The sequence below is a fragment of the Pygoscelis adeliae genome, unplaced genomic scaffold (genome assembly GCF_000699105.1).
Source record: "Pygoscelis adeliae isolate BGI_AS28 unplaced genomic scaffold, ASM69910v1 Scaffold84, whole genome shotgun sequence".
In the NCBI taxonomy this organism is placed as follows: domain Eukaryota; kingdom Metazoa; phylum Chordata; class Aves; order Sphenisciformes; family Spheniscidae; genus Pygoscelis; species Pygoscelis adeliae.
In genome coordinates, this window is record NW_008824754.1 from 523,847 (window position 1) to 540,394 (window position 16,548).

Below are 16,548 nucleotides of genomic sequence, written 5' to 3' on the forward strand. Positions count from 1 at the left end.
TGCCCTGGCAGGGCTGATGGTGTAGACTGACTCCAGCCTTCATGGGAATACAAGGTGGATATTCTCCTTGCCCATCTACCCCAGTTACCATGGCCAGAGGGACTCTGACACCATCCAGAAAGGAGAAGTGATGCTAATGGGAAGAGCCACCCCGACTGTCCGTTATCCTGGCTTGATGTGGAATGAGCTCATGAGCCAGCTCCTATGATCTGCTTTTAGCCACTGGATGAAATTTAAAGTCAGAGAACAATATTTAGGTTTTATTAGCTTGATGTTCTGCTACTGAAGAATGATTGAGCTCCAGATGTGCTGCTACAGGATCTTTGTGGTAATGAACTTTTATTACCTTGCCTTCAAATCCTTTGGGATAACACATTTACAGATGTCAAAAAGCCTTCTACCTGAGGCTTTCTGTCTGTGCTTTCCACCTGAGCCACATTTACCACAGCTGGTTTAGAAAGATGTAGCTGGAGAAGATCTGTTTGGATGGAAGGTGGTGAGGCTCCATTCCTTGTTGTCTGTCAGAGGGTAGCTCAAGGCTACATTTGAGGGTCAGCACTAGCACGGTTGCATCTCCTGCTTATGCCCGGCTCCCAAGAAGCCTTGTACCTCCGGCTGCAGTTGTTCCTCAGACCCACTGCAAGGAGGATGATGTCATTTTGCATAAAACCACAAGAATGGCCATAGCAGCCATTAGTGCTGGTCGTAGTGCTTGGAAATCATGAGACATGCTGCGTTTTGGGGAGGGGATGTTGCTGCTGTAAGGACTATAATGAAGGTTGACTATGATTTTTCAAGATTTTTTTTCCCTAGAGCTTTGTGATTGATCTTGGCTTGATCTTGCCCTGTATCCTGTCTCTAACAGTAGCTCATAGCAGATGCCCTGGCATATGACTAGGAACAAGCAGCAAACAATCCTTGGCATACCCCCAGCTTCCAGTAATCCGAGATTCAGGGATTTCCTGCTATCTTTGTGCTTCAAGGGTCACTTTCATTTAGTACTCACTGAATTCGCAGCAGGCTCTATGCCTCAGAGCGTGGTGGCTGTGTTTATGTTGGCAGAAACCTAGTGAGACTCCTACCCAACGTTAGAAATAGTCTGCAGTCTAAGAAGATGGTGAGGCAGGCAGCAGTTCCTGTTGGGTTCATGATGCAGCTCCCTGGCATGGGATTTCTAAACCCAGGACCTAAAGCTCTATATTTTGTATTAGCTATAATATAAAAGGTGACAAGTTTTTGCAAAACTCCCATCTGTTGGCTCAAAACCAAACGTTCTAGCATAAAAGCAATTGTGTTTTTGTCTCACTCATGGCAACCATCATAACTGCTACATCTGCTGTAACAGTCATGACTTCTATTGTGGCTCCTTGGGTCCAGCTTTCACCATGCTATCATTATCTGACAATCAATGAACCTTACCCATGACATTTCCATTTCAAAACAAAGTAACAGATATGATCATGTTTTCTAACTTATCTCTTCATCTCTCCTTTTAACACTAGTAGAACTATTTAATGAGTGATATATGTAGTGTTATTAAATCACATCACAGTACTGAGTGAGGCTTTGAAGGGTTTTTTCAGTGGTTTCAGAACCAGAAGGTCAACTTTTATTTTAATTTACCAAAATTTTAGTTTTCATTGTCAGTTTTTTAAGGGAAAACTTGCCTTCCTCTTAGCTGTGTGGAAGTATTAAAAAGTAAAGGCTTTTTCTGATGTTAAGTAAGTGTAAAATCTGTTTGCACCCTGTAAGCAAACATATGTTGCAAGCTCTGCCTGCAAACAATAGCGCACTTGCCCGGCCCCATGCCTCCTAGTAGTAAACCCATCTCGCTGTTGTCTCTTTACCTATCCGGGTTTCCTCTTCTTGGCCAGAAACACATACAAATATGCAAACAGTGCAATCCTGATGTGAGATTTCCCAAACATGAATGACAGTAGAAAAGCCTTAGCCTTCTGGGACATACTCATGCTTTTGTGTAACCTGCCTATTGCAAAAAGCCCAACAGCCACACCAGAGCTGCCATTAAGGGGCTATCAGCAGACTCAGAGGTGTGAAGGAACTGGGTCCCCAATAAAAGAATGAGCTTGGGCCTCATGCCCTTTTTACGTGGGATGAACAAAGGTACTTCTTCCCTCTAGGCCTCTTCTTAGCTTGGTACCAGTGTTTGCTTATTTAAGATTGCTGGTTCTGTCTCTATTTCTAATGTAGATGAAAGCGTATCTTGTTCTGTGCCTTGAGTCAACCTTGGTGTCAGATGGGACAACAGTCTAGTTTTCTTCCACTCGTTTGTGAAAACTCAGTTTGCAAAGACCTTATGGCAACAGTTTGCCTTTCCTCCCTCTGAATGCCCCAGCTGGCCCTGGACCCCGTTGCTGCCCACCTGAGGCACACTCAGGCAGGACCCCGTAACACTGCAGAGGCACAGGGCTGCTTCCCCTTCACAGACAAGGAAAATGCAGATTCTTAAGTCACTGCCCCTCATCCTCTCCAGGGGCAAAGTGAGATCCTGGCTGCAGCGGGATGAAGGAAGTATTTTGCCCATTTCTAAGCTACTTCTTTTCTAGCTACATCTGTACTAGTAAACGAGAGAGGCCAGAGCCCATTTTCTGGTCGTAAGGCCAAATGGCATCGTGGTTGCTGCTCATATCCATGCTGCTTAGCCTTATCCATACTGCTGAGCTCTCTTACCGCTATAAAGCCACAGGCAAACGATCTCTTGAGGTGGTGCCTGACCAAACTGACCCCTAAACTGTGGCCAGGAATTGTGTGGCAGAGTACTGCTGGTCTGACCAAAAGCCTGCCAAGGATCATGTTAACAATTTAACAGTAAGAATGGCCTCAGGACACTGGCCAGGGCTAGGTGCTAGTGTTGTTTAACTTGCTAGCGTGGACTTTGGTTTTCCAATCCTGAATGCTGATCGCTTGCCAAGCATGATTTTTTTCTAATGACGGGCTCCTTTACTGAAAATTTCATTTTTCTTGGAAATCAGAACTTTGGTTGCTGGTGTATCAAGCAGCAGTAAGAAAGTCTCAAGGACAAGGGCAAGGACAATTTGGCTCTTCTCTGCCTGGTTTTATCTAAGACTATGAGTAGGAGTTGCAGTGCATCAAAGCAGACCCCTTACGTCATGAATGACTGAGCAGTACTATAAAATGCTAAATTCAGACAAGGATTGGAACCTGCTGCCTGTGATTCTTTCCATAAAGGAACTGGACCTTCTTATAAATATTTTTTTTTTCATACATGTAGGAATGTTTTATACTCCCTGCTCATGGTGAACAAAAATGTCCTTTTGATACTGGTCAGCAAAGGCACTGCACAGGTCCTCGGGCCACCCTTGAAGTTCTGACTTGTGCAGTTTTGTTCAGATGCTTCTCAAATAGTAACTGCTGCCTCATGAATTTTTTCCTCTCTGACCTCGTGGCTTATAATGAGGCTGGATGAACTTGAAGAGGTACATACAAATGAGGATGAAAGAACCAAGTTGCATAATGAGATTGTTCAGACAATTGAGAAGTGTCTTGAATAAAGAAGCTAAAAGCAATGTCATCAGGAAAACATCTGCCTCCCTCTTCTGGGATTCACGCTCTGTTGTTCCACGCTTAGTGCTCATCCAAGAGAGATGTGTATCATCCTCTACAGGGGATACAGACTTTACTAACAGCATCTTTCCTGTTAACATAGCCCAGAGATTCAGTGTAGCTCTAGGTTGATAGTAACAGCACCAGAACAACAGTACAGTGATAAACAAAGCATGAATCCTGCACTTGTTTGTTTTCCAGGAAACAGAATAATTTCTTAATAAAGATTTTTGGGTGGTAATTTTTACAACAGCATTGTACTATTGTATGTGTTTAGCTCCTACAGTCATCCTTCATTAGGGTGACATTTATTGATATATTTTGATATACTATTTTGATCAATAGTATATTATTTCATTAAAAACCCCGTTTGTGCAAGATTTGCTAGGCAAGGTCTGGAGATTGGACTAAAATGAATGTATGGGACCATTCTGTAAAGCTTTTCTCAGTGAGGCTGTTTTTACAGGAAGGCTTTTGCAAGGTATGGGAGAGAAAGCCAGACTTTGGGTCATAATTGTGGCACAAAACTGCCAAATATGCAAACTGAGACAGCAATATAATCTTTGCCATGAAAGCCAAGTGATTTTTTTGATGAGGAAGCACTGACAAAGTACATCTTTTTGTTTCTAACTCTATGAAATGGCTAAATTGATTCTAGAGATGGTAAAGAACAGGGTGCCCAGATGGTGGTCTGGCAGCCAACAGTGAACCAGAAGACATGGTGATGGTATTAAATAATGACTCTTGTAGTGTCACTAGTTACAAGACAGAAGTGAAGAACTGTTTTTAGAGAGAAATTAGATTCAGTGTTTTATCTGAAAAAACCACACAGAGCCTGCAAGCAAAGGATATCAGAGTTTGCACTTGACATTAACCCACCGTACAACAAACCAGTACAGCAGAGTGTGGTTTGTAACTCCAAAAGGTCTCATTTTTGCTGAAAAGTGTGTATGTGTTGTGGTGATTGAGGGGGCATTGGTGTTAAGACCAATTGAGGGGGCTGGGTGTTTAACTACTAATGTCCCAGATGCCATGGATAATATTTAGTGACCATAAAAGACTTTGTTGTTACAGTCTCTCTCCATTTCTATCCAGCATGTCTGACTTCTTTCAAAGCCACCTCTGTCAGAGAGGTACAGAAATGAACTGTGCAAGCATCCTTTTCCACAGCCTGCAAATGTAAGAATTACTCATGATAAGGGGAAAGGTCCAGTTCCACAAGGAGACAGAGAACTGCAGAGATCCCAAGAAATGCACACTTCAGTGTGCCCAAGAGGAATGGGAACAGCTTTGAATCCAAAATCAGGTCAAAACCCAAAGCCTTCCTTTTTTGAAAGGGGGGGAAAGAACTGGGGGATGGAAGAAACCAAACTGGAGGTTGGCACTTGCTCTGTTTCAGTGTACCTTGTCAGTCTGAAATCCTGATAGTCTACATTTGAGCTTTCCTTTTAGGTAAAGGCAATTAGATGCTGGGTATTTATCTACTAATGTCCCAGATGAAGATGTCCCCAAGAAGATGATAGAATGCTCTAGAGAAGATGAGTCACAGTCAGGATGAGATTACCGGAGGGAGCCAACCCTAGCTGGCCATGCCTTTCCTGGACTGGGAAACATTCAGTCCTGATGTGACCTGCTGCTCTTGGCTTCAAACTCTCCTTCAGGCTCTGAGCTGAAAGTTAGGAGATGAGTCCCGTGGATCGGTAGAAGCATGGAAGAATCTATGAGAACTGGCAACAAGCCAAGCAGACTGACCTCAGGAGCCTCTTCCTACCACCGCAGTTTGCAAGATCTCTCTGTAGGGCCACCCTAAATTCTAGCAACAAATTTAAGGGTATTTAAATGTCTTGGAGGGGATCTTCAGAAATCCTTATTCAAATACTCACTTTACAATCACTTAGTCTGTAAGAGGGATCCTGCACCTGTAGACAGCAAGCATGTTCTAAGTGCTTCGGTGTGTACTAACTCAGAGCTGCATTCATATCAGATGTCACAAGTTAAACAGAGCAAAATTTCTTAGCTGGTTAGACAAAAGCATACCTCACTAAAAATGATTCCTCCAACAAGAAGTCGTTAATTTTGGTTTCTTGATGGAAACTACAATGTTTCCAATGAAGCAGAACAATTTTGCAAAATCCAGTTTTCATTTAAAAAATGTTATGACGGGGGGAGACTGGCCAGTATATTTCATTCCATCCTGAAGTATTTCCATATAACCTATGGTATTTATGTGGATACCATACACAAGGGATGGAGCAGGGCAATTTCTATAGAGAAAACCAACAAAGAAATTACAGGCTTTGAAGGACAGCAGAGCATTGCAGTTGAAAGGGTGGTAAGCCAGTGGCCTAGGGTGCATGACATACATTTAAGATCTTCCTAACCAGCTGTAATAATTAGATAATATTAGATTATCTCTCCTAATTTAGGTGTCTAAAGTTAGCCATCTAAATTTAAGTTGGTCATCTTAGACTGTCTTCACAGAGACGGTGGAGAAAGAGGCATCTCCAGAGATGTTACCTATTTCCATTTTCCATTTAGACTAGTTCACAGAAGTTGCTATTGGACATGCCTCTTTCTCTTCGTTGTCTGAGAAAGCAGCCAGAGTTGTCTAGCTCAGCATTACACAGCCAACTTTTAGATATGTAAAGGTAGTGGAAGAAATCCTAGTCTGTGCTGCATTTTGTTGGCTGAATTCCAGTACAAGTAGCAGCTCTTTGACCACCGTTTCCCTTTGCAATAACAGATATTCTCCACCTTCTCTCCTAAGCTGGATTCTTTTTCACATTGTTGCATATTAAAGCATTTCTGCGCTCCAGTCCCACGTTGGCTACATTTTGCTTTTGGATGCTACCCAAATACTTTGTAGAGAGTTCTGAATTCCTTTGGGATGAAACAGTTTACACAAATCTCGAGTTACTGTGCTGTGGAGGAAAGACAGCAGAATTGACTCATCATGTCGATACTCACAAGGATGTTACCGCAAGTGGCCCCAGCCGTTGTTTTGTTCATACCCCTTGCTAAGTTCATCCTTAGGCTGATCAGGTCATCCTAAGATGGAGCATTGCACGCAGCCACCAAAGTACTGTTAGGAAAGAGCAGTAAGCATTAACTGGTGGATTTCTAAGATGGCTCAGTAAGTCAGCTGCCTAATCTGTGTTTAATTTCAGTGACTTTGAGCAGCACAAGTTTTTTAAAGTCCTCTCAAAACCCTAGTAAGGTGGGTAGTCCTTGAGGACTAGGATCATCATCCCGAGATTCCCATCTTTAACTGTGAGTCTGAAATATTTGGTTCTTTCATTTAAAGCATCCGGTCTTAGGGTCTTGCCATGACCAATTTGTGGTCTTTATTAATGAAAACTTTAGTTCTCACATTATGCAAAGGCTCACATAGGCTCAGAAATGTGGTTTATACTTTAAAAAGCTCAGTGGACACATTGCAGAGAAAAACAAAGCAATCTTCAAAACAATAGCTCAGTGAAAAGAGTTTGCATTCCAGCACTGTCCTGTCATACGGAGGGGCAGGAAGAGAAATGAAGTGTTTATGGGCCACCATACCTTCCTTGTGCTGTGCTTAATAAAAATGATCACAGACGAAAATAGAAGTAACTGTGCACTGTCTCATGCTGCAGACCAGGAATGTGAAGTAAGGAAAGAATTCTGTGCTCAAAAGAGAAAAAAAAATGTCCAGGTTAATACTCTTGCAAATTTAACTCTGTAGTCAGGGAAACCCACCCACATACCCTTATGCTCTTTGGGGAGCTGGTCACCCATACATTAATGCTGGCTGAGATCACCGATGTTATTAAGCAAGCCAGTAATATTACTTCCTCAGTGATACAAATAAATAATGAGACTGGTGTTAGAGAAATAGTTTCTATAGCAACCAAAGTTGCTCAAAGATTTGCTAATTCTTTGCTGTGAGATGTTAGCAGATGTTCTGGATGGTGTGTCATCTCCCTCTTAGCCATGTTTTCCTTACACATTCAAACGATGGATAAGAGGATCGTCCATTAGAAAACTGATTTTCGCAGGCACTTTTTGTATTGTTTATTTGCACAAATTCCTTGGATATCCACAATGTTCATGTTGACTTCCAAGACTTTACAGAGAGAAAGAGTCTTGGGAATCTTCATCTATTGCTTTTCAGAGTGTTGCTCAGCATTTCAGAAGAAATTTTGATACCGGATGTCTCCTTGATAGCTGCCAGAATCCGCAGTGGGGAGACTGCATAAGCAGTCTGTCCCTCAAACACTGGGTGTAACTTGTAGTTAGCAGCACACTGGGGACAATTTAAGAGTATCTTATAAAAAGAAATGCAAAATTTCAATAGACTCCAGTTGCTGTTGAGCCATGGAACATGGCCTGTCATACAGGGTGCAGGAAAGAATTTGTCCTGTCCAAAGTCACAAAACCAATGGGAGCAGTTGTCCAGTCCCTTTTGTAGGGCTTTTTTCCCCTTGAAGTATGGCAAGCTGGAATTTCCCCACCTGAACATCTAGATCCCGCGGAATTTCAAAGCCTGTTGGTCCCCTGGGAAGTCCATGCCTAAACCTCCATATCCAGGGTGAGACTTGTGGTGCAACTACGACAGGGATATTGCACAGGGCTCTTTTGTTGCTCCTTTCAGCGCAGTAAACAAGACAAGAAGTTGATGCCATTCTGGCCAATATGACCGCTCATGCTTGCATCTGCCTACCTAGAGAGGGCTCACCGGACTCTGGCATTGCAGAGTGGGGAGTAAGTATACTTTATAAAGTAGGAGCTATCAGATGGCACACAATAAATATGGACTAATTTTGAAAGCAATTTTTAATCCCTCTGCGCTGCATTCTCTTTCAGGAGAGATATGGAGAACACATATAGTGGGGACTGGGCATGGTAGTCCGTCTCTGATGGTACCCAGGTGGTAGAAAGTACCCAGACTGCACATGAGATAAATTGAAGATGCCCTCAGTCATTGGATACCACATTAGCAAGGAAGAAAACCACCCACCGTGGCATGTCCTCCCTTGCAGGTGTGCCGTATCCTTCCCCAACATCAAAGGAGAAGCTGAAAGGTGCCCAGGAGCAAGGAAACAGCACCATGTTCTGGCACGGAGCTGTGCTGTACTCAGTCAGGGATCTCTGCACACTCAGCTCTGTAACATGGACATGCTCCTTCTTTGGCGACAGGAGCAATGACACTTCCCTCTGGGGATGACACTGCATTGCAGACCCCATAGAAAAGTTTCCACAGCTTCTGTGTCCCTGATTCAACAAAGACTCCAAGCACCTAATTTTTCACTGAAATTTTGCAAATATTAATATTATTTTGCAAATATTAAGCTTAGTAGAATATTGGGAGACTTAACTGGAGCGAAGCATTGAGTTGAATCTGAGCTTTTTGTATCTGAAAGAGTCATACATAGCTCTAAAATCATTGTGGTCCTTTTCTAAAAGCACGCACAATGTGAAGCAAGTGTAAGAGTCAACCCTTTTCCCTTTTCGAGACCAGAAGGCTTATGAAGTGAGAGTTTCTCATGACAGACAAATAAAGGAGCACAATGCATGTGCTTATCATTGTCTCCTTGCTGACAGACATACTTCAAATGGAAAATAATAATAATAAAAAATTCGAGGCCCTCCCAGGAGAGCCTGACTCCCCGCACTGCGAGTGCCATGAAAAGAGCTTTTCACGACAGGAGCCACGGTTCTCAAATGGAGCATGTTTTATCCGGTATCGATTTCTAGTTTAAAGCAGGGGTGTCCCCTACCTCAGATTTCAGTGGCAAAGGAGGAACGTCTGAATGGGAGTTATGTAAGGTGACGCTGCCTCTGCACTGCTTGTAGTCCCAGAGAGGTTCAGGTCTCTAACACAGTGCAGCTATTTAGAGCCCTTTCACCTGCCTGCAGCCCAGAAGTTGCTGATAGTTGCATTACTTATTCTCTGAGCTTCTCCCACTGCCCCGTCACATTTATGTGAGAGACAAGAGTACTTATGGCCCTTTTAGATTTTGTTAGCAAAGCTTTAATGCAGCCTGGTGTCATACAAAGTTCTGAAAGTGTACAGATATGGAGCAGTCTGAATATTACCCAATTTTTAGAAATTGCACACTTGCCCTGATATTACTGGATAATTAGGGAAAGTTTGCAATTATTTCCTGCCTTTTGACTCTACGGCTCGCTAGCTGTCATTGCGTGCTGGTTTCCTGCAAAGCAACTCAGTGGAGAGAAACATGTTTCCAAAGCAGAAAAACATGGCTGTGAAATCACACTGTGAAGCACTCAGGTCCATGTGAGCCTACACGCAAGTTTTTTCTCATCTCTTGGTCACCTACAGTTGAAGTGGGCACTTGGTGGTGTCCCTTTAACTGACGTAGCCTTTGCAGTCAGATTTGCTGTATTGCAACATGGCAGTTGCAGTAGCCATCGCAAAAGAGCATCTCCTTCACTTTGAGAAGCTCCTCGGTAAATACGCCACTGAAAATTTGTCATACCCATCGTCCGAAGATGCATATATGTATATATAGGTGTATAGGTATACATATTAAGAAGCCCCTTGTACCTCTGCAATAGACATATTATGAATACAGTTTATTCTTAGAGACTCCACATTTCTGAGTGTATGGACCTTGGGAAGGGTGTGATCCTGTTGGCTGTTACTGTGATGCATTTCTCTTATGATACTTTTATCTCTGTGCTAGAGACTGTAGCTGCATTGTCCTGGTAAAAGATGTATATGTCGTCCTATGTTGTGGAAATATTTCTATCCATTTTTAATTACCCTTTAACTTGCAGGTATGGCATGAATTGTCTGATCCAGTTTGAAGATTTTGCCAATGCTAATGCTTTTCGTCTCCTCAATAAATACCGCAACAGATACTGTACATTCAATGATGATATTCAGGGTAAGTACAGTTAGGACAATGCAAATTTAACCTTCACCTTCTCATGAGGAAAGGCGATTAAGATCACAAGACTGTTATTCAGATACAATACTCAGATGTGAGATAAATTCTAGAGTTTACACATAAGCATTTAAAAATATAAACAAAAGCACAGCAGTCTAAGTAGAAAAGTGAGTTCCCATTGTTTTTAGTAATTTAGCCGTTCACTGCAGCAATGTTGTTCAAGGGAGAAAATGGATCATGTGCTTTAGATTATTAAGGTAATTTTGAGAGTTCCATTAATTTGCTATAATTTAGCTAAACCAACGATGATGTTTTAACAGTTATGCAAGGCTTTAGGTTTCCATGAGCCAGGTGGTCATTAACTGATCCTGGCATTGTCCCTCTATTGTTATCCTTCTTCTTATATGCACAAATGAAAAGGTAAACCAGCTTCTTTCCTCTCCATGGATGCTAACTCCAGGGGAATCTGAGAACAGATGTGGTCTCCCCTAGAGTGGTTAACATAACTCTTCCAGTGACAAAGAGAAATGAGAGCAGCAAACCTGGGGCTAGTAACCAGCACATCTCCTGGGTCCTGTGAGGCTCAGCGGTCAGCAGGATTGCTCACATGCACAGAGGGATGCAAGCTACATATTGATGGCATCCTGATCTGGTGCTGCCTGTGCTTTAAACCGTCAGAAGGGCTGTTTGCCCATCCGACAGGGACAGGATCTTCCCAAGTGATTACAAATAACCAGTTCTTCTCCTGTGGGTCCCTTCATCTTTTCTTCTTTTATCTAGTCCTGCTTGCAACAAATTTCCAAGGTTTGTTGATTTAATTATTTGAAGTCAGTTTGGCTTATCCTCACTTGTACTTGAAAGAGACTGAAAGAAATGCCAGTGTCATTTGTCACACAATGCTGGTTCTTTTGTGAGTGGACTTGTGAGCTATTTCTGCATCTGCTACCCATCTAGCAATATTTGGCAGTGTGTCTAACAGCTTGTTCATATCTGTCACGACACAAGAGGGAGTAAGACCGTGGCTTGTGGGAACATGGTTGGTGTGATGGGATGCCTGGTCCTGCTCAAAGACACTTTCATGAAGGGGGTTTAGAAGCAGAGGAGCTTAAGGCATTTCAGACAAGGTGAGATAGATATTCCTGTACAAGAAGACTCATTAGGTGTTCTTGCCACCCAGAAAAGCTCTCAGTGGAGAGAGGAGCACAGAAGAAGAGAACACAGGAGATGATACATTTTTGAATGGAAGTCTTGAATGGAGGAACCAAGAACTCAGACTTTTCTGGAGGTGGACAGATGAAGCCCATAATAAGAAGCTGATGATGTAAAGATTTATTTTGGATTAGTTGCTCTCTCTGCAAGTGGAAGGGAACTCAGCAGTTGAAAGGAAAAGAGACCAGGTGATGTGGCAGGTCCATGGGCCTGGATCTAGGTGTTCTTGGGGGAACTAGAGTGGATTGGAAAGGTTTCTTGGTGAATTGAAATAGTTTCTTCAATTGACAGAGAGAAGAGAAAGAGGATATTAAAGCAAAACTGAAGATTCTGAGTGGGAAGGAGGAGACTGTATTTTTTATAGTTTCTTTTTGGCCATAGGTCATAGCTGAATGCCTCAGACAGTTCCTGGAAATGACTACCCCAGAGGGGCAAACCACATCCAGGAGGATGCCATAAAACGGCATTGCCATAAAATGGACCTCGTCTGCTTCTCCCCAGTTAGATGTGTGTCACGGTGCATGGGAGATGTCTAGTCCCTTGAAAACTCTCTGGAGTCCCACCTGTTAAAACAGTAGGATTTTACCTCTTACTGGTAAAACTCCCTTATATTCTCAAATAAAGCATCTAGCTGGCACTGATTTCACAGTAGTAGATAAGGAAAGAAATCCTGCTGATCTTTTGTGCAGACAAGTGATGAGTCAAGGGAAGCAAGCCACTGTTTCAGGCTTTTTCATATAGCTGTCAGAAAGAAAAAGGGATTCCAAACCAGGGTCATAGTCAGGAATGAGTTTTCGGGACCTTTGGGAAGCTGAAGTAACTTGGATCTGCTCAGTTAACTCTGTCTTGGAGTCATGTCAGAGATTAATGGAGCTGAAGCTGGGATGAGTAGTCTGATTTACCCACCCTAACATACCCCTCTGTATCCCCATATGATATGAGAAAGGTAGGAAGTGCCATTTTCTCACTTACACCCTCCTGTTCTTTGTTTTTGCCTCAGGCTCTCTCTTTTCTAACATGCTGCTGTTTCATGACTTGCCTACTTAAAGAAGCGGGAGAGTTCAATGCAAATTGTGTTTTAAATCATTAATGAGAATTATACAAAGCCTTGTTTAAGCAGTCCTGACTCATTTTACTCAAGTCAGGCAGGAGCAGACCTCCTGAAGCCAGAATTATCCCGGCTTCTGAGCCAGCATTGTTTTAAGTATATTGATTTAAAAACACACATTAGGCACAAACAGTGCAAGTTAGATCAGGCCTGAGCTTTACTAATTTAAACTCACTGCCCACTGGTTAGTGGGACTCTGAATGCAGTATGTCTACACACACACAGACACATACACACAGATGAGGTGTGGGAAGAAAGTATAAATTGCTCCACTTAATCTCCCTTGGGCCTCCCTCTTGCTGCCCCAGGGCCTACACAAACAGAAAGCAGCTGAAAATATTAACGCCTAGGGTTTTTTTGTTACACAAATTACTGTATTGCCAAATCCATCCTAACCCCACAGAATTAAAATTACTCAGACGCCTTCCAGTTCGAGCCAGCCTGCTGATGCTGAGTGGGATGCCTGCCAGGTACCACAAACTGGGACAAGGTGATTGCTCTTATTCTGAAAGCCATTAGCCTGGGAGCTAGCAGGAGCTGGCTCACAGTGCCCGCGCGTGGGAGCTCCCCATTTAGGGAGTGCTTCTCCTTCCTCTATGGGGTGATGACATCAGTCCTTTCCCAGCTCTGTCTGGGTTCATGCAAGGGGCAACAGCTTCAATTTCAGCTCTACGGGAGAAAATTGATTGTCACTTCTTCCTTTTTCCCAGTAAAGTACCAGGGCAGGCAATGAAGCACATATGAAATTGGAGGGACATGAGAATGCTTTAGATACTGCTCTTTCTCTTCCTACTGTAACTTTGCTCCGCTTAATTGTGCATAAATAGAAAGTAGACAACTGAAAAGTCCTACAAAGGTGTCAAGTCTTGTGAATCCCTAATACTGGCTTCTCTGGCTTCATGCTTCGTACAAGAAAATATATAAAATCATTGAAGAGGTTAGTTTGGAAGGGACCTCTGAACATCACCCAGTCCAACCCCTCACTCAATTAAAAGATGATTTCAAAGATAGGTCCAATTCTGACATTAGAATAAGTTCCTCAGAGCCTTGTCCAGCCAAATATTTTTCAATATCTACAAGGATGGATATTCACAACCTCTTTGTGTTACCTGTTCCAAAGTTTTTTCATCTTCCTTGTGCTTTTTTTCCCCCTAACATCTAATTTCCCTAGATGCAAGTTGTGTTCATTGCCCCTCACCCTTTGCTGTGCACCTCTGAGAAGAATCTGGCTCCTTTACAAACACTCCGTAAGTAGTTGTAGACAGAAATTAAATGCCCTCTTAGTCTTCTCCAACCTAACCAGACCCAGGTTCTCCAGTCCTCCTTGTATACCCTGGTCATGTTGATGGCTCTCCTCTGGACTTGCTCCAGTTTGTCAATATATTCCTTGTGCTGAGAACCCCAAACTGGAGATGCTGGTCTAGATATGACCTCAAAAGTGCTGAAATAGAAAGAAATGATCACTTTCCTTGACCTGCTGCCTAGACGTCTGTTGACACAGTCTAACAGGCTGTTGGCCTTTGTGCCACAGGGGCGTATTGCTGGCTCATCTTCAACTTGTTGTCCACCATTACCCCCAAGTACTCTTCTGCAAAGCTGCTTTTCAGCCATCAGCCCCTACCATGGGCTGTTGCATGAGGTTATTGCTTCTTCCGAGGTGCAGGACTTTGCATTTGCCTTGGCTGACCTTCATGAGGTTTCCCTGAGCCCAATTCTCCAGCCTGCTGAGATCCCTGTGAGTGACAGTCATCGATCACTATCCCCAATTTGTAATCATCCGTGAACTTGCTGCGCGCGTACTCTGTCTTATCATCCAGGTTGTTAACAGAACTTAAATAGTACTGGCCTCTTTGTACCACTTTGTACCACTGACCACAAGCCTTTGAGCCCAGCAGCTCAGCCACTTTTTCACCCACCTGATAGTCCACTTGTTCAGTCTCTATCTCTTCAGTTTGGCTACAAGGATGCTTTGGGAGATTGTTTCAACGGCCTCATACAGGTCAGAGAAAGCAACACCCACTGCCCTCTCCTTGTCCACATAGCCAGTTGTCTCATCATAGAAGGCAGCCAGGTTGGTCAGGCATGATTTGTCTTGGGAAACCCATGCTGTTCTCCATCACCTTCATGTTCGTAGACATGCCTTCCAGGAAAATTTGCTTTGTAATCCCCAGGTACTGAGGTTAGGTTGACTGAGCTAAAATTCCCTGGATACTTCTTCTGGCGCTTCTTGAAGATGGGTGTGACATTTGTCTTTTTTCAGGCATTGGGAACCTCCCCGATTACCAAAACCTTTCAAAGAATGATTTTGTAATGCCATTGGCCACGTACCTCAGTGTCCTCAGACGCATCTCTTCAGGTCTCATGGACTTTGTCTGTTGAATGATCCCTGCTAAATAGGCAGGAGTCCATAGAAACCCTGTAAATTTGCACACCTAAGGTTCTCAGCATGGGACTAGGGCTCTGTGTGCACGTGCCTCACTATCTTTGTGGTAAAGAGCCTATCTAATTCCAACACAGCCTTCAAAGAGGTGCACTGAATACCCACAAGAATCAGCAGGAGTTTGTGCCTGGGCTAAGCAGAAATGGGATCAGACCCATCAACCTGAGAATTGAGTTAGGCTACTGGGCTTGCTGAACTGAAATCTTTATGCGCCAACAGAGATCCTTCAGTGTCATTATTCAGTTATCTGATCAGACATAACAAAAACATTATTCACCATGAGAGTGGTTGAACACTGGGACAAGTTGTGCAGAGAGGCTTTGGGACTTTTATCCTTTGAGAAGGCCCTAAGCAACCTAATCTAATTTGGAAGCTAGCCCTGCTTTAAGCAGATACTGGGCTAGGTGACCTCCAGGCATCTCTTCCAACCTTATTTTTTCTATGAAAAGTTCATTCTCCTGGTTGATAAGCGTGTTACCCTCCATGTTCACATATCAAACATGAATTCTTCAGGCGTAGATTGCTTACTCAAGACTGAACAGCAGAAGTTGTTCTGCAAGTTTAGTCAGAGTTAGAGAAATCTCTAATGTGTTATTTAATTAATTGTATCTGATCATGTAATTCAAAAGCCTTTCACACATATGGGCAGGGCAGAGAGAATAGTGCACAGAAGCACAAAGCCTACTATCTCCTGACTCTGGGCATCTTTAGCAGTCTTTTAAGACTAGACCTGATGTAAGTGTAACATTGATAGCTTCTCAGAGAACCACCAATCTGAGTGGTTCAGAGATATCCATATCCAGTTTGAGACACTGTGAACAGATAGGATTTCTAAAATAGGCTGAACACCGTGCAAATGAGCCTTCTTGAAGGCATTTCAAGATGGGAAACCCCAGATCATTAGCCACTTCAAAAATACTCAGCCTTTTGTATTTTCATAGTCCCTCCACAACTGAAGTAGTCTAGATCACTTTCGCAGAACCTCTCTGGGTCTTTTCCCACTCGTTAGAGCAATGATTCCCCTTTGTTTTTGGATGTGTGACTGCTGATGAGCCTCAAAATATCTCTTGACCCACCAACCACCTTTTCTCATTATCCTAGCAGATAACCTTTCCGTAACCTTTCCAGGACACTTCAGGAAGCAGTGTCTCAGCCTGGAGGAGATCTGCTTCCAGGTCTCAGCTGATGTTGGGAACAGGCTGACTCCAGTGCCACAAATCTGAGCGGCTTCAAACATTTGGGCAAGGTAGAAATCAATCATGTGCAAACATGGCCTAATTTGCAGGCACGTTTCCATGTGCTGTGTGAAGCAGGCG

The 16,548-nt window shown here is 43.1% G+C and overlaps 1 protein-coding gene across 5 annotated transcripts in view; it reads left to right on the forward strand.

Annotated features, from left to right (window-relative positions):
• Positions 1-16,548, forward strand: part of ME3 (malic enzyme 3, NADP(+)-dependent, mitochondrial) — a 69,400-nt gene that overhangs the window by 40,601 nt on the left and 12,251 nt on the right. For all 5 annotated transcript variants that reach the window (XM_009323451.1, XM_009323450.1, XM_009323447.1 and 2 more), the window contains one exon: positions 10,363-10,472. In XM_009323451.1, coding sequence (XP_009321726.1) covers positions 10,363-10,472 — 110 coding nt within the window. The remainder of the gene's footprint in view (positions 1-10,362; positions 10,473-16,548) is intronic.